The sequence below is a fragment of the Syzygium oleosum genome, unplaced genomic scaffold, assembly GCF_021117445.2.
Source record: "Syzygium oleosum isolate NSW1041296 unplaced genomic scaffold, Sole_v2.1 Sole_v2.03, whole genome shotgun sequence".
Classification (NCBI taxonomy): domain Eukaryota; kingdom Viridiplantae; phylum Streptophyta; class Magnoliopsida; order Myrtales; family Myrtaceae; genus Syzygium; species Syzygium oleosum.
In genome coordinates this window covers 6105537-6128188 of record NW_026607487.1, presented here as the reverse complement: position 1 = coordinate 6128188, position 22652 = coordinate 6105537, and the positions used below count along the sequence as shown (strand labels likewise).

The following is a 22652-nucleotide window of genomic DNA, read 5'->3' as shown; positions in this document are numbered from 1 at the left end:
ATTACCCAAGATTCTCTCTCAATCCTGCTTGCCTTGCAGATTACACTGGAATTCCCATTGGTGAAGTTTGGTCGGTACCCTTTCCTTTGCCATCGCCGCCTCACCGGTATTTAAGTCTTAGGAGGAGAAGATGCTGAAGGGGTTGACCCTGGACGTGAGATTGCTCCTCATTGTAGAGACGAAGAAGAAGGGTACATGCCACTGCAGCCTAGCTTTCTTGTTAAGATCTCGGCTTTCGTGGAAGCTTTTCCGTGATCAGTTGGTTCTCGAATTACTCGCGGGGATCGAGGTATGTACGTGTTCTGTTATCCTGTTCAATAAGAGTCTTGTTTTTCCCCGTGATGTTCGATCGGCTAGATGAATCTAAAATCTAGACATGATTTATGTGATGAATAAATAGCAAAGACGAGTTTGAAAATGTTTGAAAGTTGGGTCTCATTGAAAAAGGGTAGCTCAGAAGTCAGAACTTCAGGATGGATAGAGCAAGTTCATGTCATGTTAATGGCAGTTAAGGTGCTTTAAATCATCTTTCCTGTTTTAGTCTGGAAACTCCTTTTGAACCCATTTACTAAGTTGTGGAATGTATTCGACTATTTTCTCTGATTCTGATACGCGAAAATTACTCTGGCAGCATTCACCATAAGTGGAAGGAACTCGATATTAACTTTCTGTCTGCATCTACCGGTTCAAAGTACTTATTCCCACCCACGCAATCTTCTCATTTCTGAGCATACTGTGATGCACATCGAGATCTATGGGGGAAACAGATTTGTTGTGCCTCAACCCTTCCATTCCAGCATTTTACTCACCATCCAAGACTGAGGAATGGTTTAGTCGGTTTGAATACAGACAAAAATGAAGGCATTTCGCGGACTGGTTAGCTCTCAATGAAATCTTTGCCCAAAGTTCATTTTGATAACTATTCATGTTCTGCTTCATGGAGTCAAAGATGCATAGCTTTGGATTCTGGAGTCGCTGGTTGGCAAAGTTTAAAGGGTGAGTAGATTTGTTGCTGCTATTTCTATTGACTGGCTGTTTAAGAGGCGGATAATGATCATGGGGTATAATCAGAACATAGAAAGAATCTCTTCTGAAGGATTAGCATATAGTCTGCATTCTACTTGTTTTGTTAAATTTCCGACAAATTGTCCGCATTCTACTTGTCCATTTCTAGCATTGTATCAAAGCACATGTCATTGGTTTAACATTTCTCGTCTGTTATGTTGTTTGTTATCATTTCCCTGGATATCTCATTGATGTGATTACGCCCACATTGTGTCGTGCATGCGTAAGGGATCGGTTCTACGCAAGGGGAGTGTTAAGTTGTACGTCATATATACATTGCTCGGTACGTTTCCTAACAGCTTTAGCTTTTGATAAATGCATTTGTCTAACATGCAGCAATCAAATCAAACAGCTTGACCGATCAGCCAACCCTATGTTCTTGTTTGGTTCTTTCTTCTAGTAATTGTCGATTGTCTGGAAGACTTTCAGACAAGGAGTATAAGCCTCTCATAAAATCATCGAATTACAACAAGATTTAGAGCTTGGACAGTTAAAAGCCGCTCATATGCCATCAAACTTCAGCTTATTAAATTTGTTATTCATAATCTGGTTAACTATTACTGTCAACTCTTTTTGTTGCCCAAGAAAGTTTTTGAAATGGTCGAGCGAAAGTGTAGAGCTTTCCTTTGGAAGGGAGATCCTGATGCTAAAGAGGGAGCAAAAGTTTGATGGGACACTGTCTGTCCTCCTAAGCACTTTGGAGGCCTTGGTGTTAGAAGACTGGATTTGTGAAATCTTGCTTGTATTTTAAAGTGTCTGTGGAGTATTTTGCTGAGGTGTGGTCTCTATGTTTTGCCGGGCTCTATAGCTATCATCTTGACTGTAAACAAGATGCTACTTATGCTTGGAAGAAGTTATTAAAAGTTGGGAATATTTGGAAACCCTGCATTAGATATATAGTGGGTAATGGAGATAATATTTCTCTTGGTATGATTGTGACACCATGCTGGGCTCTTGCCGGAATCATATCTCAAGGAGAATTACTTATGAATCTTCTCTTCCTCTGCAGGCCGAAGTATCTGCTGTAATTCGTAACTCTCATTGGAAGTGGCCCGCTGCTAGGTCTAGAGAGTTGGTTTCCATCCAAGCTGCCCTTTGTGGTGTGAATTTTCCTAATTCCTCAGCTGCAGAGAATGTTGTATGCACAGCTTCTTCAACTGGTTGCTTTGACTCTTTTGTTGCTTCGGAAATTGTCAGAAACAAGAATGCTGATATTGACTGGCACAGACTTGTGTGGTTCTCCCCTAATGTGCCAAGATTTGGCTTTAATTCTTGGTTAGTAATACATGATAAACTCCCTACGTTTGACAGGATTAACAGTTCATCTGTTGGGAGAACAATATCTCTCTACTTGTTCTGTAATCTAAGCATTGAATGTCGCTCTCATCTAATTTTGGATTGGAGTTTCTCTAATGAAGAACAGAGGAAGGTCTTAATTCTGTCAAACTAATCATCATTAGATTTAATAAATCAATCTAACTGTACATTTTATTATTTTGCTAGAAAATAACATCATTCATTGATCATTTGAAGAGTCTTACAAGAAGACATTATTTGTTGGAGAAACGGGAGGATCGGGTTACACTCAATCCTGGCCTTTCTTGGAGTTAGAGCAAAGCACAGATCGAGGGCTGAGCGGAGCATCAATGGCTATCTTGCAATCACTTTAATTGATGATGTTTGGGAGCTCCAAGTCCTTTTTTGAGGTTGCGAGCGAGATGGATGGCCACTGCTTCAATTTTGACCTAAGGCAAAAAAAGGAAAAATTACCAAAAAAGTCCTAAACCTTTTTTTTTGCCAATTTAGTCCTAAACCTTTTGCAATTGTGCCAATTCAGTCCATCCGGCCACTTTTGGCCGGCCGGCGCTGACGTGAACGTCGATCGGCGCCGGCGCGGTTGACGTGACAATTTTTAATAATTTTTTTATTATTTTTGATTTTTTTTTTATCTTTTTCTCTTTCTTTTTTTTTCTGGCCTATCTTCTTTTCCGGTCGCCGGTCCGGCGACCGGCAAGAGGCTGAGGCCGGCGAGGTGGACCACGCCGGCCATGGGCGAGGCTGGCCCTCGCCGGCACTGGCGAGGGCCAGCCTTGCCGTCGACGGGCGAGGTCGACCTCACCGTCCGACGGCGAGGCCTCGCCGGATCCGGGCGAGGCCTCGCCGTCGCGGGCGAGGTCGACCTCGTCGAGGGAGGGCGAGGTCTCGCCGGATCTGGGCGGCTGGTCAGTCGCCGAGCGAGGCCTCACCCGGATCTTGCGAGGTCAACCTCGCCGTTCTTGCGGCGAGGTCGACCTTGCCGGCGACAGCGAGGTCGACCTCGCCAAATTTGGGCGAGGCCTCGCCCGCCGACGCGAGGCCCCCGAGATCCGGCGAGGCCTCGCCGTCGCGGCGAGGTCGACCTCGCCCGCGACGGCGAGGCCTCGCCCGGATCTAGCGAGGCCTCGCCGTCGTCGGGCGAGGTCAACCTCGCCATGACCTCGCCCAGAACGCGAGGCCTCGCCGGATCCGGGCGGCCTCGCTGTCGCCGCCGAGGCCTCGCCCGGATCTAGCGAGGTCGACCTCGCCCGGCGACGGCGAGGCTGGCCCTCGCCAATGCCGGCGAGGGCCAACCTCGCCCATGGCCGGCGAAGTGGACCTCCCCGGCCTCAGCCTCTCACCGGTCACCGGACCGGCGACCAGGGAAGAAGATAGGCCAGAAAAAAAAAAGAGAAAAAAATAAAAAAAAATCGAAAAATTATTAAAAATTGCCACGTCAGCCGCGCCGGCCGGCGTCCACGTCAGCGCCGGCCGGCCAAAAGTGGCCGAATGGACTGAATTGGCGCAATTGCAAAAGGTTTAGGACTGAATTGGCCAAAAAAAAAGGTTTAGGACTGAATTGGCACAATTGCAAAAGGTTTAGGACTTTTTTGGTAATTTTCCCGACAAAAAAGGGTCAAACGCTCTGAACTGGGGACTTTCTTTTCTGCTAAAACTGAGTTGGGGATTTTAGTTGGGAACTTATACTAGAATTTGACCCACGATTAAAACAACGGAAATATCTCGTCCCTATTTTGCAAATGATCGTAGTGGGCTTGATTGGATTAATTAACCAGTTCCTACAACAATAGAAAGTGAACATGGGCTTTCTAGACGATTTCACAATAGTTTTGATAACTTGATAGAACATTAGGAATACCATGGGAGCCCCGTTAACATCGACCTGCTTAAGGGGCATGCCCCTCATCGAAAGAAGCACATTTCTCATCTAGATGCCAGAAGGAGCTCACTCTTGACCATAACGAGTGTTCACTCGACCCTAAGAAGGATGCACTTGGCCTCAAAGGAATGTGCGCTTGACACGAAAGAGGAAAAAATTACCAAAAAAATTATAAATCTATTGTAATTGTACCAATACAGTCTTAAACCATTTAATTTGACTAATTTAGTTCTAAATATTTTGACAATTTAGTTCATCTGGCCAATTTTAGTTAAAAATCACTGATATGGATGCCAGCTGTCCGACGTGGCATTGACGTAGACAAATTAAAAGGTTTAGGACAGGTTTAGGATTTTTTTGATAATTTTTTCCTGTGTACGAGAGTATATTATTATGAGAAGCATGCACTTCACTGTAAAAAAGTGAGCAATTTATCAAGAGGAAAGTGCACTTCACCTTAAAGAGCATGCACATTATTTAGAAAAGGACTGCATCTCAACAGGGACCTTGTAATTTCTCCATGAACAAGTATCTCTTGACACCCTTGACACCCTGTATTTAGCTGGTTCAAGAAATGGGGGCCAGACAACAACAAGAAGTACCGTGCGAAGGAGAGGAAGAAGGGATCAAACGTCATTCTCTCTCTACCGATAGAACGAGGGGTGATATTTTACACCCTCAAAGCATGGATGGCAAGCTGAGAAGATGTCAACATGATACAGTGAAGATTTAGCTCGAAATACTCACTTACTTTACCTCAAAGAGAGCAACTTTCATTTATGCACGCTATTGTCCAATATGAGAATAGGTCGACAGCAACACTCGCAGGAGACCTAACAAAAAGCGCCGGTAGCTACTTCAACAGAACGAAGACCCCATCAACCACAAATACAAGTTTATCATCCAAATGAGATCAAAATATCCTCCTTCACTGCACAAATACATACGGACAGCAAGCTCCTAGGACATCTTATGCACGCTTTGAACATAAGAATGTGATATTTCATCTATCGGAAGATAAGGCATATACTAATGGATTTCTATTTGGCGGTACATCTATACACATACTCCGACATTAGATTCACTAGAAAAAGGGCCTCTGTCGGCCAAGCAAATCCGTCGCCAGAACTTGATATGTATCATGTAACTGGAGCTTTTAGCGACAAGACCCCTCATCACGAAGCTTCGTTGCTAGACCCGCGTCGCAACATATTTTGGCAAAGAAAGTTGCGCCTTGCACTAAAATGTGTTCATCACTAGAAATAGAGGAGATTTAATGGTTTTGGCGATGATGTGAGTTTCATGGCTAACTTGTGCAAGCATTGTTGTAACTAAAAACAAATGAATTGTCCAAAAAGTCCTTAATCTATTATACGGCAGTCAATTCAGTCCTAAAAATTTTGACGATTTGCAAATTTAGTTATAAACCTTTCAATTGTGCTAATTTAGTCCCAAACCTTTCTACATTTTGCCAATATAGTCCTTCAGGGAAATTTTGACCGGAAATCATTGACGTGAACGTTAGCTATCTTACGTAACGCTGCCAGCGCTAATCTGGACAATTTTTGCAATTTTTTAAAAATCTTCTGATTTTTTTATAATTTTCTCACTAGATCTAGTGTGGGCGACAGTCACCCAGGCGAGGGTGGTCCTCACCTGTGGCCGGCGGGCAAAAGTGAAAGGAAAGAAAAAAAATAGAAAAGGAAAGGAAAACAAAAGAAAAGGAAATGAAAAAAAAATCGAAAAAAATTGCAAAATTTTCCCTGTCAGCACTCACCACGCCACTTAGGAGGCTGGCGTCCACATCAGTGATTTCCGACCAAAATTGGTTGGAAGAACTACATTGGCAAATCGTCAAAAGGTTTATGACCAAATTGGCACAATTGAAATGTTTACGACTAAATAGGCCTCGATAAAATAGATTTAAGACTTTTTGGACAATTTTTCTGAGAAAAGCTTAAGCTCGGACTTACCTCACCTGCCACTGGAATCGGTTTAAGAAAGTTTTTGCCATTCACATTTAAACGATCTCAGCTGTTAAAAAGCTTTCAGATATATTAGGGTTGAAACTCTTCATTCAATGCTGATCTTCGGCATTCGCTCTACTTGTAATGTTATCGAGTAAATGAAGTAATATCTTTTCATTTTTTTTGGATTTTGCTGATCATGCTTCTACACTAGGACATTTGAAACATCTCATGCGTATTTGGCTTTAGTGGCGATTGCCATTGCTGCATGAGTTTGCCGCTATAACCTTAAAGATCGTGTAAATCGTTGGTAGATTTTGTTTTACCTACCGAGAACTCTTGTGAATTAGGCCCGCGAGATTGAGAAGGTTTTCTGCACTTGGGCCTGAAATACTCTAATTTGTAATTTGAAATCTGAATTCGAACCCAACGAGCCCAAGCGCGAATTTGGATTTCGTTCGACTTGGCTCGGCTAATTCGGTCAAATCTTGCACCGAAATGTCTCGATGAACATAATTAAATCGCTTTCATTATAGTATAGCAAAGGAAAATCCTGAAAAGCCCAGCATCTAATTGCCAAATTCAACTTTAATTGAGTTAGAAAAGTATAGCACAAGCAAGCTGCGGGGAAGGATCCTCGAGCCTATAATCTGGCGTTTTGTGTGATCATCGATCTTAATTCGATTTTTCCTTTGTTTCCATGTCCTAATTATAAACCGGATGAGGTCAAATAGCTTAGAGGAATGACATAAGGACTATAGCATCACATAGAATCAATTTCAATGCTATAACTTTAATAGTGGAATGCTTTTTTACGAGGAAAAGAACGAAAAAAGTTCAAAACCTATTGAATTTGTGCCAATTCAGTTCTAAACCTTTCAATTTGTAGATTGTACTAATTTAGTCATAAACCTTTTTCACATTTTTGCCAATTGAGTCTATCTGACCAACCTAAGCTAGAAATCGTTGACATGGACGCTAGCAGTCCGATGTGGCACCACCGAAGCCAACGCTAACGTAGACAGTTCTAACTTCTAATGGGCTTCTTTCATCCCCGCAAACAGCCTCATTAGCTAACATGTAGGATCAATTGCCTAGAGCGCATTTGATTCTCTCTGACATTTTCTTTACTGTTGAAATTTGACAGTTGAATCTTGCAATGCAATAGTCGGGCAGTCTTACCCGAGGCTTCAAATTGTTCATGCTTACAAACTGAAACTTGGGTCACTATGCATTTGCAGGTTGGCTTCCACTAAATATTAAACCACGAAACATGTTCATTATGAATTTAACCATTCGCAAATCCACCCGACAAAACATAATTTAACAACAATTCGCAAAATTCCTCACATCTCATATTGGCACATATCTTTTCAGAGCTTGCTTCCACCGCACGCCGCAATCCGTCTGATCGCCCTAGCAGATCTACATTATAATAGAAAGAAGTGAAAATGTTGTCGGAATTTCGATAGCGAGTTCCTAGGTGATGCACGGATAGAACCTAGACGACCGATGCAAAAGTCTTTCGACTTTCATGTTTGGTGGTGCTTAGAGCTTCTCTCCGGTAGGATAGGGTATTGGTGTTATGTTGTAGGGTTGGGCCCATGCACGAAGCATCAGAAGAACAACAATAACATACAAACTATAAAATGTTTGATCCCTTCTTTCCCTGCTTTGCAATTGGGAAAGGTGAAGAGGTCTTCCTCTGCTTCGCGCAATAAATCTTGTTCTTGACTGGCTCCCGTTTCTTGAACCACCCCTTGAACCGCGTCCTCGTGCTAACTCACTTCTGGAACCGTCTCTTAAAACCTTGTAGGTTAATTAAATTTATTGAAACAATAAGCATATTTCATTTGACCCCGCGGACCAAATAAAACGAGGAAGCTTCAACATGAATATAGTCATTGTTGCTTGGCAAAAAGGTAAAAAGAAAAATGAAGCTTGAAGGTCTGCAATTTAATTCGATCTAGGGCCGCTCTATTTTTCCCCCCTAATTTTATGCATAGTGTACCTTTCGGAGGGCAAATCTCAGTAGCAACCACAGTAACAAAGAAAAGTACAAAATTTTCGTTTATGGCCATTATTTTAAAAATGATTTTTTTTATCAAGTGTTTCTAGACACTCGTTGAGCAATCAACTACATATTTTTTGGAGTTTTCGATGCATTGAGCTCTTCTGTTACGTGGAATAATGTTGGGACTCATATAATCAATGGTTACGATGATATTCGTTCTACGTAAACTAAAAGTATGTAATAACTGCTTCTTTATTTGATAACAGGATGGGGTTCATGAGGCTGCATCCAAAAAACCATGATGCCATATGATCCATGTGATACATGATGACGGCAGATGGGTGCAGTTGGGAATTCGTGTGATGTGAGTGGTGAGAAAGAACTGACTGATTGAACAATAATAAGAGAGCAGAAAAGTTTCGGGGTTGGGTTGGAGACGGGGCCCACTTCTTTACCTTCTGGCAGAGCCTTTGGTGGCTTCAATGATGCCAAGACTTGTTGGTCCCCCGTCCAACCAACTTGCTTCTGAGGAATTAGAGGCAAAAGAAATGAAATTCAAATTCAAATGAAACGAGATGAAATGCAACGGCAGCTCCTTCAGAGAAAGAACAAGCACTTAAGTGCTTGAAAAGTCTTTGGTTCACACCATCATCTGATGAAATGCGACGGCAGCTCCTTCCGAGAAAGAACGAGCACTTAAGTGCTTGAAAAGTCTTTGGTTCACACCATCATCTGATGAGTGCTCGAAAAGTCTTTGGTTCACACCATCATCTGATGAAATGCGACAGCAGCTCCTTCCGAGAAAGAACGAGCACTTAAGTGCTTGAAAAGTCTTTGGTTCACACCATCATCTGATGAAATGCAACGGCAGTTTCCTCCTAGTTCCTAGTAAGAAAGAGCGAGAAAACGACGGGAGAAAACCAACAAACAAAAAGACGGACAGACAAACAGAGAATGATGAAAAAGAACAGCATTATGCTGAAGAAAAACAAGAGACGGAGGAAGAATGGTTGTGCCATGGAGGAGTAAAACAGATTTGTGTGCAAAAAATGATGGAAGAGGAGAGTGTCGCAGAGCAATCAATGGAGAAAGGAAAACCAGCAACTTTTTGCTGGAATATTTGATTATCGATGGCTGAGATTAAGCGCTAGCAATCCAATGATTTAGAACTTTAAACAAAGACCGAAATCGCGAGGAAGAAAGAAGAGATGGGTATGGGCTACGAAACTCCGTAACCTAACCTTAGTTATTAACTAAGCACCAGTCAATTTCTTTGGAAGCTGAAAACTTTCTTAGCAGATTGCTTTAAGTCATCATTAACCAAAACTAGATATTAAAAGAAAAGACTTGCCGGTGGCCTCAATCAAGACAAGAATATTGGACTTTTGAAAAATCGAGCATATATTCAAATGGTGACCCATAAAAAAGTGCATATATACATACGTAGAGATGGATGATTTTTTGTATATTATATCTACTTGCTTGGCCAATCACCACCACTAGTGTCTTAAGTCTCAATTCTTTCCTCCACCGCTAAAGCCCAGCATCGAATAGCCAAAATTTAACTTTAATTGAGCTAGAAAAGTATAGCAGAAGCAAAATCCCGAGGAAGGAGCCTCAAGCCTATAATCTGGCGTTTTGTGTTATCATCGCTCTTAATTCGATTTTCCCTTTGTTTTACGGTTCTAATTATAAACCGGATGAGGTCAAATAGCTGAGGAATGACATAAGGACTATGGCATCACATAGAATCAATTTTAGTGCTATAAATTCAATAATGGGATGCTTTTTTAAGGGGGAAACTACCAAAAAAATCCTAAACATATTGTATTTGTGTCAATTTAGTCATAAAATTTTCAATTATGTCAATTTAGTCCTAAACTTTTTCACATTTTACCAAATTGAGTCCATCTAGTCAATTTAGGCAGGAAATCACTGTCGTGGACGCCAGCGGTTCTACATGGCACAACCGGCGTTGATATGGACTTTTTTTTAATAATTTTTTTGGTTTTTTTTTCCTTTCACTGTGCCGGCGAGCTCCGCAACCCTCGCCCAAATGTGGGCAAAGCCATTGCAACTGTGGGCAAGGCCACCTTGCCTAGATCTGAGCGAGGCCAGCCTCACCATGGCCTTGCCAGCTACGAGTGATTGAAAAGGATAGCCAACAGGGACACACCTTGGACGTAAATAGGCAAGCTTTGAATGAATTCATCGTTGTTCGAGACCTAGTCGGCGATGAGATCTCTCTTTGGCTGCAGTCCTTTGTACGATCCCTTCACTCGAAAATGAACACAAAGCATATGATTAACGAACGCGAATCTAAGAATTCTGTGTAGAAGCAAAGCGATGTGGAAGCGCCTCTACCAGCAGAGACGAAGAAGCCCTGACAGAGCACGGGAAAGTAGGGCTCAAACGACGATGAAGGCAAAGGCAATGGGGGTTGGAGGGAAGGAAGTCACGGAGGAGCATAGTTCCTACTTCCAGACCTGGGCAAGGCGGCCTCACCAACGGCCATGATGGTTTGGGCGAAGCCTTGCCAAACGTGGGCAAGGCCACCTTCACTCGCGGCCACGATGGCCTCGCCCAGTAGTCGGTGAGCTCACCGGCCACAATGAAAGGAAAAAAAAAGGGAAAGAAGGAAAATAGAAGAAAAGGAAAAAGAAAAGGAAAAGAAAAAAATAAAATTCATAACATTTTTAAAAAATTGAAAAAAAATTGTGTACGTGAGCATTAGCCTTGCCACGTAAGACGACCGACATCCACATTAGTAATTTTTTACCTAAATTGACCGAATGGACTTAATTAGCAAAACGTGAAAATATTTATGAATAAATTGGCACATTTAAAAAGTTTAGGACCGAACATTTTTGGTACTTTTCTCCTTTTAGAGATGTAATGCAAGGATCGTTTAAGAATTGGAAAATCTCACTTTTGACTTAAACATATGGATCACACGAGTATCTTTTTATTGCAATTTCTGGTTGAGCCTCTTATAGGGTGCATGCAAGAGTCGTTTATATAATTTAACCAAAACCGAAGGTGAGTTATTTTCCATATTAAATTTGCGAATGAATTAATTGCTATATGGTGCAGCACTTCATATTGGTTAAATTGTTTACTCTGAGCTAAGTGACTAATACGGGAAAAGTGTCAAAAAAGTCCTAAATCTTTTGCATTGGTGCCAATTTAGTCCTAAATCTTTTTTTGGTGACAATTCAGTCCTAAAACTTTTGCATTTGTGCCACTTGAGTTCTAAACCTTTTTTTGGTGCCAATTAAGTCCTAAACCTTTTGTATTGGTGCCAATTGAGTCCTAAACCTTTTGCACTGGTGCCAATTCAGTCCTAAACCTTTTGTATTGATGCCAATTCAGTCCTAAACCTTTTGCATTTGTGCCAATTCAGTCCTTCCGGTTAATTTAGCTCAAAAAGGTTTAGGACTCAATTGACTCCAATGCAAAAAGTTTAGGACTAAATTGGCACCAATGCAAAAGGTTTAGGACACAATTAGCACAAAAAAAAGGATTAGGACTCAATTGGCACAAATGCAAAAGGTTTAAGACTAAATTGGCATCAATACAAGAGGTTTATGACTGAATTGGCACCAAAAAAGGTTTAGGACTAAATTGACACAAATGTAAAAGGTTTAGGACTGAATTGGCATAAAAAAAGTTTTAGGACTAAATTGGTATAAATGTAAAAGATTTAGGACTTTTTTGACACTTTTACCTTACTAATACATTCAACTTTTTCTTATCTCTACTGACGCTTTGGAAGTGGTTCTGTGCCAACTCGCGATATTGGTGCAGCATTACTTCGTGGAGAGTGGAAAAACTGATGGGAGCATGATTCTTGATCCAAGGGAGGGGATATCCTGTTAATATTTTCAGTATTTTATGGAGAAAGTACATTTTGTGTGGTTCATTGCATGCACTTAGAGGGCTTATTCGTTTCTTTTCCCCTGGTACAAGCGCTTCTGTTTTCCCTTTAATGTAGTTTTAGATACAAAAAGATTGAGCAATGGCACGAGAGTATTATAAGGAGAGTAGCGACATTGACAGAACTTTGAGGCGAATGCCCCGTCACCTGGCTGCTGAAAAGGCAGTAGTAGGTTTTTAATTTGTGTTTGCTCATGCAGTTGTTCTTGCTGTGTCGACTGTTCTTTTGTTCAATCCCTTTCTCCAGTTTGGCAATTTCATCTCCTTTGTAGTCCTTTGAACTAATTTTCTTCCCTTCGGTTTCCCTTGTCCTCAATCAGCAGTGTCCGATCGTCATTTTTCTGTAATTATTATGTTGGTAGTTTTCCATCCTTTTTGTTTAAAGACGACACCGCATGATCTGCTTTTTGGCCTTTGGAGCTACAGTCCTTGCAGTTGAAGAAGTTTCCTGGGAACTTACTTGCAGGCATTAAAAGCTATGCCTAAGACTTTGAGAATGATGCGAGTGCTAAGCAGTTAGGAAAAATATGTTGCTCCGTCTGAGCTCTAGTTCAGCAGCTGCTCACAAAATAAAAGGATTTGCTCTACTTGGGCGCCTTCATTTTGTACCGAGGTAAATGGATGGGTGGTTAATAAATGTGTTGGGGATGAGCGAGTAAAGACCACCAAACTTCATTAAAAGGTAAAGAAATTGGTACGTGATTTATTGGTGTATAGGGGTGGGCTAAGGTCACTGATTGATGGGATTAGTGAAGATTATAAAACATTTAGAGAGTTTAGGGTTGGCATATTACTTTGACGATCGGGAATTGTTCTCGCTCGGGCTACGATAACTAATGAAACTCCCTAAAAAAAACAAAGAAGAAATATATTTTTGTACGTCATACTGCGGTCATGATGACGTATATTTTATCGTAATTTTAACATGAAATCGTCGTATTAAAACAAACTTGGAGACCATCTTAATCGACTATTAAGATTTTTTTTTTTGACGATTCAAATATCCATCAACCCACTCACGAAGGGTTTCTTGATGACAATAGAAGGGCTTTCATTATGTCCTTAAACATATTATTTCTCACCATCGAGCTTTCGAACTACTAGCCTAGGGATTAAAGCTTGACCAGAGTTTCAATGGCGTCCACCCCTCTCTCTCACTCTAAAACGCAGAGGAGGAAAGCTCCCTCGGCATCGTCCACGGCCGCTGCACGTCGCCGTCACACGTCGTCTAATCCCCGTCCGTCGCTGGTCCTCAAATCCTCGACCGGCGGTTGTTTTCTACTTCGTTTTTTGGGCTCACCGGCGACTCCTCAGGCTCCTTCAGTCGCTTCTTATCGATGATATCGACCTACTCGTACCTCCGTTGCATCCATTCGAACTTTTTGACCGCTTGGCCTGATATGAACACTCTCAAAGAAGAAGGGATGGCGGGATTTGCTTCCATGCTGTTACATCAGGACAGGCCTGGCGCTGAAACCCAAAAAAAAGAAAAGAAAAAGTGATGTCGATAGTTAACCACGGCTGGAGGAGTCGAGTTGCTTTTCTGGCCCTTGGCCGGTCACGTGGCCATTATCAAAGCTTCGTGTCGTGTCAACCTCGCACCGATGCAGAGGGCGGTACGACTCCGTGCACGCGCAATGATGGCCGAGGGGACCCAACTCGCCCCGCGTGGTCCTATCCGTCGTTTAGGCTTCCCACATGGGAACGCCAATATTAAGGAAGGACACGGAGAGATCCGCTTTCGATGGGAGATGGAGGACCCGCTGCAACGGAGGCTTGGGTCCACAACCAAAGTATAATTTATATATCGAGTCCCAAATCTGTACAAATTATTTTGCGAATAGCAGCAACAAAGGCCTAATTCCAAAACAAAAAATGGAAGAGCTACAGAATTTACCTTGAGCATCTATTCTGGCCCGAACTTTTATTTCGTCTCATAAAAAATTATCAATTTTTACTTAAATCTCAAATTTGACCCGGATAATTTTAAAATTTCATATCACGGGAGCTAGATTTAGGACTCGAGTAAAATTTAGTATTTTTTATTGAGATAAAAAAAAGTTCGGATCAGAATTGTCACTCAAGATAAAATTTGTGCTTTTTTTTTTTGGAATTAGCCACAGCAATAACTATTCTAAAAAAAAAGGTAACCTATTAATTTGTTAACAAAAATGGTGTTAACCGTTGGTAAAATATACTTACCCATATAATCCAAAATTTAGTCATCGTGCAAGTATAAATATTGTAGCGTGCAAGTATAATAATAGGGTATGAATAGCTCTATATCAAATTCTACCTATAAAATGAGGAAGCTTCATTATGAATATAATTATTTTTGCTTGGGAAAAAGGTAAAAAGAAAATGAAGCTTGAAGGTCTGCAATTTAATTCGATCTAGGGTCACTCAATTTTTCTCAGAATTTTACACATAATGAATCTTTTAGAGAGCAAATTTAGGTAGCCAACATAGTAATGAAGAAAAGTAACAGTTTTTTTTCTTTCTAGCGAGCGTTTTATCGAGTGTTTATGGACACTTGTTTAGCAATCTACTACATAATTTTTGGAGCTTTCAATGCATTGAGCTCTCATGTTACGTTGAATAATGTTAGACCCATATGGTCAATGATTAAGGTGGTATTCGGTTTACATAAACTAAAATTATGTCATAACTGCTCCTTTATTTGATAACAGGATGGGGTTCATAAGGCTGCATCAATCAAACCATGATGCCATATGATCCATGTGATTCATGATGGAGGTGGATGGGTGCATTTTGAGAATTTGTGTGATGTGAGTGGTGAGAGAGAACTGATTGAACAATAATAGAGCAGGAGCTTCGGGGTTGGGTTGGAGACGGGGCCTACTTCTTTACTTTCTGAGCCTTTGGTGGCTTCAATGATGCCAAGACTTGTTGGTCCCACGTCCAACCGACTTGCTTCCGAGAAATTAAGGAAAAATAAATGAAATTCAAATTCAAATGAGACGAGATGAAACGCAACGACAGCTTCTTCCGAGAAAGAAAGAAAGCACTCCAGTGCTTGAAAAGTCTTTGGTTCACACCATCATTTGATGCTGTTGTCCTGGAAATTAGAACTTGTGTTTCCTCTCCGCTCGGTACACTTTGTTTCGAACCATACGCGCACTCTCGTTTAATCCTTTGCTGCTCCCGAACCAAGCCATGCCCATCGCAGAGCTCTTTCTTGGGGCCTTTCTTCAAGTGCTGTTTGATAGGTTGGCCTCTCGCGAGCTTCTCAACTTTGCGCGGCGCGAGGGTATCGATAAGCTGCTGAAGAAATGGGGGCAGAGGCTGATCAGGATTGACCACGTGCTGGATGATGCAGAGGACAGGCAACTGAACGGCGATCCAGAGGTGAAGTCGTGGCTCGAAGATCTCAGGAACTTGGCCTACGACATTGACGACTTGCTTGATGAGTTCGCCACAAAATCCGCGAAGAACGAGTCCAAGGCGGAACCCGGTTGTAGCAAGGTGCAATCTCTTCTTCCGAATTATTGCTTCAGATTTAGCCCCTGTGCATTTATGTTCGACTGCAAAATGAGATCCAAGATCGAAGAGATGGATCGAAGATTGCAGGAGATCATAACTCTTAAAGATGATCTGAGCCTGAGAGAGAATAATGGGCAACGATCAGCATACAGCCAATTGGATAGGCGGCCTCCCACTACGGATGGGACCGAGCCTTGTTTTGTTAGTAGGGAGGATGAAAAAAGGCAGATCCTCCAATGGCTGACCCGAATCGAGGACAATAGAACATGTGTGGATCCAGAAGTAATTGCCATCGTAGGGATGGGGGTGTTGGGAAGACGGCTCTAGCTCAGCGAGTCTACCATGATGCTAGTCTCACCTATGATGAGAAAGCATGGGCCTGCGTTTCCGATAATTTCGATTTGCTTTCTATTACAAAGAGTATCCTGGAGATGACGAACCGCCATTTGTCCTGTGAAGGTAAAACCCTGAATTGGCTTCAAGATGAGCTCAAGAAAAACCTTTCGGGGAAGAAGTTTCTTGTCGTATTAGACGATATTTGGAATGAGAATTATGACAACTGGACAATCCTCTTGAAGCCTTTTCAATCTGGAGAGAAGGGAAGCAAGATCATTATCACGACTCGTCACCTCGACATTGCTTTAATGGCCCGTGCTCGACCGATAACTCTCGAAGTGCTATCACCAGATGCTTGTATGACTTTGTTTGCATTTCATGCTCTTGGAGACCGAAATTTCGATGGTCGTACCGATCTTGAAGTATTAGGCCGGAAAATAGTAGAAAAATGCAAAGGTTTGCCATTAGCCGTGAAGGCATTGGCCGGGCTGCTACGCGCTAAAGTCAGTCCCCATGAATGGGAAGCTGTATTGAACAGCAAGATTTGGGATCTACCAGAAGAAAGAATTAACATCCTTCCGGCTTTGAAACTTAGCTACCTCCATCTCCCTTCCTATTTGAGGAGATGTTTCGCTTACTGTGCTATATTTCCCCAAGACTATGAAATCCAGCGAGACGAGTTGATTCGCTGGTGGATTGCAGAGGGCTTGGTTGAGGGAAAAGAAGGAAAGGACCGTTGGAATGCAGGTTTGAATTATTTCGACGAGCTAGTATCTAGATCGTTATTTCAAAATTCGAGTAGCAGTGAATTAAGATTCTTGATGCATGATCTTGTAAATGACATGGCAAAGCTAGTGGCGGGTGCAACCCATTTTAGCTCAGGGGAGCTTGAGTTTGAGCATGATCCAAAAAATTCATCTTTAGCTCGTCACGCCTCAATCATTTCCGGTACTCGCATTGTGCCGGAAACATTCAAGATATATCATGGAATGAAGGGACTTAGGAGCTTCGTATCATTAAGGAAGCCATCTAGCGATTTTTCCTTTTTGTCTCAGAAAGTGATACGTGACTTGTTGCAAGAATTGAAGTACTTGAGATTGCTTTCATTAAGTCACTACTGCATCAGAGAGGTACCGGATTGCATTGGCAAATTGAGGCACCTAAGGCACCTTAATCTGTCGTATACTAATATCAAAATGCTTCCAAAGTCAATTGTTGCATTGTACAACCTAGAGGTTTTGATGTTGCGGGGCTGTAATGAGCTTATCAAATTACCCGAAGATATGGAGAAACTGATCAATCTGAGATATCTCGATATTACCGACACTCCGAGCCTAATAGGGATGCCACTGAATATAGGTAATTTGGTGGGTCTTGAGATGTTGTCGAAGTTTGTAGTGGGAACGGAAAATGGCTCGAGATTGAAGGAGTTAAAAAATCTGGAGAACCTTAGAGGGGAATTATGCATCTCTAATTTGCATATGGTTCGAGAAGCCAGAGATGCCACGGATGCCAATTTATACACGAAGAAGGGAATATGCTGGTTAACCATGCAATGGTGTCAAGATTTTGAGAATTTCCGGGATGAAGAGCTTGAAGCAAAGGTCCTTGACTTACTTCGCCCTCACCAAAACCTTGAAATTCTCGAAATATTTTTTTATGGTGGCCTAGAATTCCCATCATGGTTAGGAAGTCCCCCACATGTTAACATAGTGCATTTACGTTTACACGGGTGTCCTAGGGCCAAAACATTACCATCACTCGGGCAACTATCTTTGCTGAAAGAATTGTACATCGAAGGTCTAAATGCAATATGCAAGGTTGGATCTGAATTTTATGGAACTAGAAGTCCTTTTATGTCCTTAATAACTCTGGAATTCAAGCACATGCCATTATGGGAGGACTGGTCTCATTGGGTCGGCATTGAAGAAGTAGGAGTTTTGTTCCCTCGTCTTGAGCATCTCGTCATACAGGATTGCCCTATGTTGATCGGAAGATTGCCTAGTCAACTAAGCTCCCTCGTAGAGCTTGAAATCAACTCTTGTCCTCGTATGGATGCCTCGCCCTCTATCACGAGCCTTCCATCTCTTGAGAAATTAAAGTTTGGAGGTTGTAATGAGGGGGTGCTGAAGAGTTTGGTGAACTTGACATCTCTAACCGCTCTTGTTATAGAAGATGTTGCTAACCTAACTTGCTTAAGTCATGGGTTTACAAGCTCCTTGATCAAACTGGAGGAGTTGGAGATGAGAAGTTGTGAAAAGCTATTGTACTTGTGGCAAGACATAGATGTAATTGGGAATCTCGCTTGCCTGAAGAGGTTAGTCGTCCGAAATTGTTCGGAATTCATATATTTTGGGGCTGGAGAAGGAGATATAGAGCTGCCCATCAATCTCGAGACTATCGTATTGATAAATTGCATCAATTTAGAGAGGCTCCCAAGCAAAATGCATACCCTCTCCTCTCTTATAAACTTGATGGTTGGTAACTGTCCAAAACTCGTGTCTTTCCCCGAAACAGGTATACCAACATCGGTGATATCATTATATGTTAAAGACTGCAATATGTTGCAATCTTTACCCAGAGGATTAAGTATTCATCCGGATGAACCAAGCAGTGGCAACAGCAGCAATAGCAATAACCGCATTGACATGACGTCTTGTCTGCAAGAATTAACAATTGACGGATGCAATTCTCTACCAGCTTCTCTATTCAGCGAGGGTAGTTTTTTACCTGCGACCCTCAAGACACTTAAGATTTCTTACTGCAATGGAGTGGAGTCGCTTGCGGAGATAAATGTAGACCGTCTTCAGTCGCTTCGAGAGATTAGAATTTGGAATTGTGAGAATTTGAGAAGTTTACCTCCGTGCCTGCACGGACTGTCCCATCTCACTTCCTTGATATTGTTCGAGTGTCCTGCACTGGAGCTAGAGTGCTTCCCTCCTCTTCCTCTCAGCATCTCGAGATTTTCTCTTTATAATTGTCCGAAGATAAAATCGTTACCTAATCAGTTGTATCAACTTCCATGTCTCCGTGAATTCGAAATTTCAGAGTGTGAGAGTATTACGCGCTTCCCCCACGGAGGATTGCCGCCCCAGCTACAGGAACTTGAAGTAACGGAATGCGGGAATATGAAGCAGCCGGTGAGGGAGTGGCTTACCCCCCTCACCTCCCTTCAATATCTCCGCATAGGAGGCGATGCTGGAGGAGTGGGAGAGGAGAAGGATCTTCGGCTTCCGCTCCCTTCCTCTCTGCTCCATCTCTTTATGCGGAACATGGGGAAGGTGGAAAGACTGGCCAGCAGTCTCCCTCCCTCTCTCCGTAAGTTATGGATCGCTAATTGCCCGAAGCTGAGGGAGTTGCCCCAGGATGGCCTCCCTCCCTCCCTAGAAGATCTCTGGATCTCTGAATGTGGGATTCTGGTGGAGCGATGCAAGAAAGGGAACGGCTGCTATTGGCCCCTCATCCGCGAAATCCCGATGGTCGCATTGACCGGTGACCCAATCCGGTCAATTACTTAAAAGGAGGATTCGGACTCGAATGCTATAATATGCGGGGAAGAGAGAGGGGGGGGGAGGTTTTAATATTATCTGAGCTTTGGCTTTTTTTTTTAAAAGGGGGTTCCGTATTTTAATTGTTTTTAGAAGATTTTAGTAGTAGTAAGCTTGAAGATTTTGCCCCGGTGACCCGCGGGTCGTATTTACCGGTGATGACACATTGGAGTCAATTACTTAAAAGTAGGATTCAGACTCGAATGCTATTATATGCGGGGAAGAGATAGGGGGGGTTTTAATATTATCTGAGCTTTGGCTTTTTTTGGAAATGGGAGTTCCGTATTTTAATTATTATTTTAGAAGATTTTAGCAGTAGTAAGCTTGAAGAAGCAGCAGCTGCTTTTGGGCGTAACCATCACCATCCCAATCACCGCCTCTCTCCGCTTCTTCTTCGGCTCTCCTCTTCTCGATCTCGCGAAGATTTCGATGGCCCTTCGGGGTAAAAACCAGGTATTTGATTTCAACTCGCTGTCAATTTCTCTCCTCAGATTTGGCACCGGTTCCCCCCCTCTCCATTGAAATGCTTTCTTCCCCCCGTGATCTCATCGGTCCGGCACAAATTGTCGTGAAAAAATCCCGGGGATGTTGTCGACGGGCTGATTTTTTTTATTTTTTTTTATTTTGGCATTCCACCAGTTTTTCTGCGCTCCCTCATCCACCAATTCTTTTGTCATCGCTCATTACCCAAGATTCTCTCTCGATCCTGCTTGCCTTGCAGATTACACTGGAATTCCCATTGGTGAAGTTTGGTCGGTACCCTTTCCTTCGCCATCGCCGCCTCACCGGTATTTAAGTCTTAGTAGGAGAAGATGCTGGAGGGGTTGACCCTGGACGTGAGATTGCTCCTCATTGTAGAGACGAAGAAGAAGGGTACATGCCACTGCAGCATAGCTTTCTTGTTAAGATCTCGGCTTTCGTGGAAGCTTTTCCGTGATCAGTTGGTTCTCGAATTACTCGCGGGGATCGAGGTATGTACGTGTTCTCTTTCCCTGTTCAATAAGTGTCTTGTTTTTCCCCGTGATGTTCGATCGGCTAGATGAATCTAAAATCTGGACATGATTTATGTGATGAATAAATAGCAAAAGACGAGTTTGAAAATGTTTGAAAGTTGCATCGCATCGAAAAAGGGTGGATCAAAACTTAAGGATGGATAGAGCAAAGTTCATGTCATGTTAATGGCAGTTAAGGTGCTTTAAATCATCTTTCCTGTTTTAGTCTGGACACTCCATTTGAACACATTTACTAAGTTGTGGAATGTATTCGACTATTTTCTCTGATTCTGATACGCCAAAATTACTCTGGCAGCATTCACCATAAGTGGAAGGAACTCGATATTAACTTTCTGTCTGCATCTACCGATTCAAAGTACTTATTCCCACCCACGCAATCTTCTCATTTCTGAGCATACTGTGACGCACATCGAGATCTATGGGGGAAACAGATTTGTTGTGCCTCAACCCTTCCATTCCAGCATTTTCCTCACCATCCAAGACTGAGGAATGGTTTAGTCGGTTTGAGTACAGACACAAATGAAGGCGTTTCGCGGACTGGTTAGCTCTCAATGAAATCTTTGCCCAAAGTTCATTTTGATAGCTATATTCTGCTTCATGGAGTCAAAGATGCATAGCTCTGGATTCTGGAGTCGCTGGTTGGCAAAGTTTAAAGGGTGAGTAGATTTGTTTCTGCTATTTCTATTGACTGGCTGTTTAAGAGGCGGGTAATGATCATGGGGTATAATCAGAACATAGAAAGAATCTCTTCTGAAGGATTAGCATATAGTCTGCATTCTACTTGTTTTGTTAAATTTCCGACAAATTGTCCGCATTCTACTTGTCCATTTCTAGCATTGTATCAAAGCACACGTCATTGGTTTAACATTTCTCGTCTGTTGTGTTGTTTGTTATCATTTCCCTGGATATCTCATTGATGTGATTATGCCCACATTGTGTCGTGCATGCGTAAGGGATCGGTTCTACGCAAGGGGAGTGTTAAGTTGTACGTCATATATACATTGCTCGGTACGTTTCCTAACAGCTTTAGCTTTTCATAAATGCATTTGTCTAACATGCAGCAATCAAATCAAACAGCTTGACCGATCAGCCAACCCTATGTTCTTGTTTGGTTCTTTCTTCTAGTAATTGTCGATTGTCTGGAAGACTTTCAGACAAGGAGTATAAGCCTCTCATAAAATCATCGAATTACAACAAGATTTAGAGCTTGGACAGTTAAAAGCCGCTCATATGCCATCAAACTTCAGCTTGTTAAATCTGTTATTCATAATCTGGTTAACTATTACTGTCAACTCTTTTTGTTGCCCAAGAAAGTTTTTGAAATGGTTGAGCGGAAGTGTAGAGCTTTCCTTTGGAAGGGAGATCTTGATGCTAAAGAGGGAGCAAAAGTTGAATGGGACACTGTCTGTCCTCCTAAGCACTTTGGAGGCCTTGGTGTTAGAAGACTGGATTTGTGAAATCTTGCTTGTATTTTAAAGTGTCTGTGGAGTATTTTGCTGAGGTGTGGTCTCTATGTTTTGCCGGGCTCTATAGCTATCATCTTGACTGTAAACAAGATGCTACTTATGCTTGGAAGAAGTTATTAAAAGTCGGGAATATTTGGAAACCCTGCATTAGATATATAGTGGGTAATGGAGATAATATTTCTCTTGGTATGATTGTGACACCATGCTGGGCTCTTGCCGGAATCATATCTCAAGGAGAATTACTTATGAATCTTCTCTTCCTCTGCAGGCCAAAGTATCTGCTGTAATTCGTAACTCTCATTGGAAGTGGCCCGCTGCTAGGTCTAGAGAGTTGGTTTCCATCCAAGCTGCCCTTTGTGGTGTGAATTTTCCTAATTCCTCAGCTGCAGAGAATGTTGTATGCACAGCTTCTTCAACTGGTTGCTTTGACTCTTTTGTTGCTTCGGAAATTGTCAGAAACAAGAATGCTGATATTGACTGGCACAGACTTGTGTGGTTCTCCCCTAATGTGCCAAGATTTGGCTTTAATTCTTGGTTAGTAATACATGATAAACTCCCTACGTTTGACAAGATTAACAGTTCATCTGTTGGGAGAACAATATCTCTC

The 22652-nt window shown here is 42.2% G+C and overlaps 2 protein-coding genes and 1 long non-coding RNA gene across 5 annotated transcripts in view; 2 read left to right on the top strand and 1 right to left on the bottom strand.

Annotated features, from left to right (window-relative positions):
- Nucleotides 1–22652, top strand: part of LOC115680913 (putative disease resistance RPP13-like protein 1) — an 81068-nt gene that overhangs the window by 26197 nt on the left and 32219 nt on the right. The window contains exons 3-6 of one of the 3 annotated variants that reach the window (XM_056309443.1): nt 40–289; nt 632–996; nt 2075–2340; nt 2599–2742. The gene's annotated coding sequence lies outside the window, so the exon portion shown is untranslated. Of the gene's footprint in view, nt 1–39; nt 514–631; nt 997–2074; nt 2516–2598; nt 2743–22652 lie in introns of those variants that run through there. The other 2 variants (XM_056309442.1, XM_056309441.1) reach the window with 2 other exon arrangements.
- On the bottom strand, nt 376–21243 carry LOC130137663 (uncharacterized). Its single transcript, XR_008816024.1, has 3 exons — nt 20984–21243; nt 20710–20759; nt 376–466 (listed from the first exon to the last, which is right to left on the bottom strand). It is a non-coding gene; the product is annotated as an uncharacterized LOC130137663 (long non-coding RNA).
- On the top strand, nt 15140–19576 carry LOC130137659 (putative disease resistance RPP13-like protein 1). The gene has a single exon (XM_056309444.1). It carries the CDS (start codon nt 15949–15951, stop codon nt 19534–19536), a length of 3588 nt encoding a protein of 1195 aa, XP_056165419.1. The 5' UTR covers nt 15140–15948; the 3' UTR covers nt 19537–19576.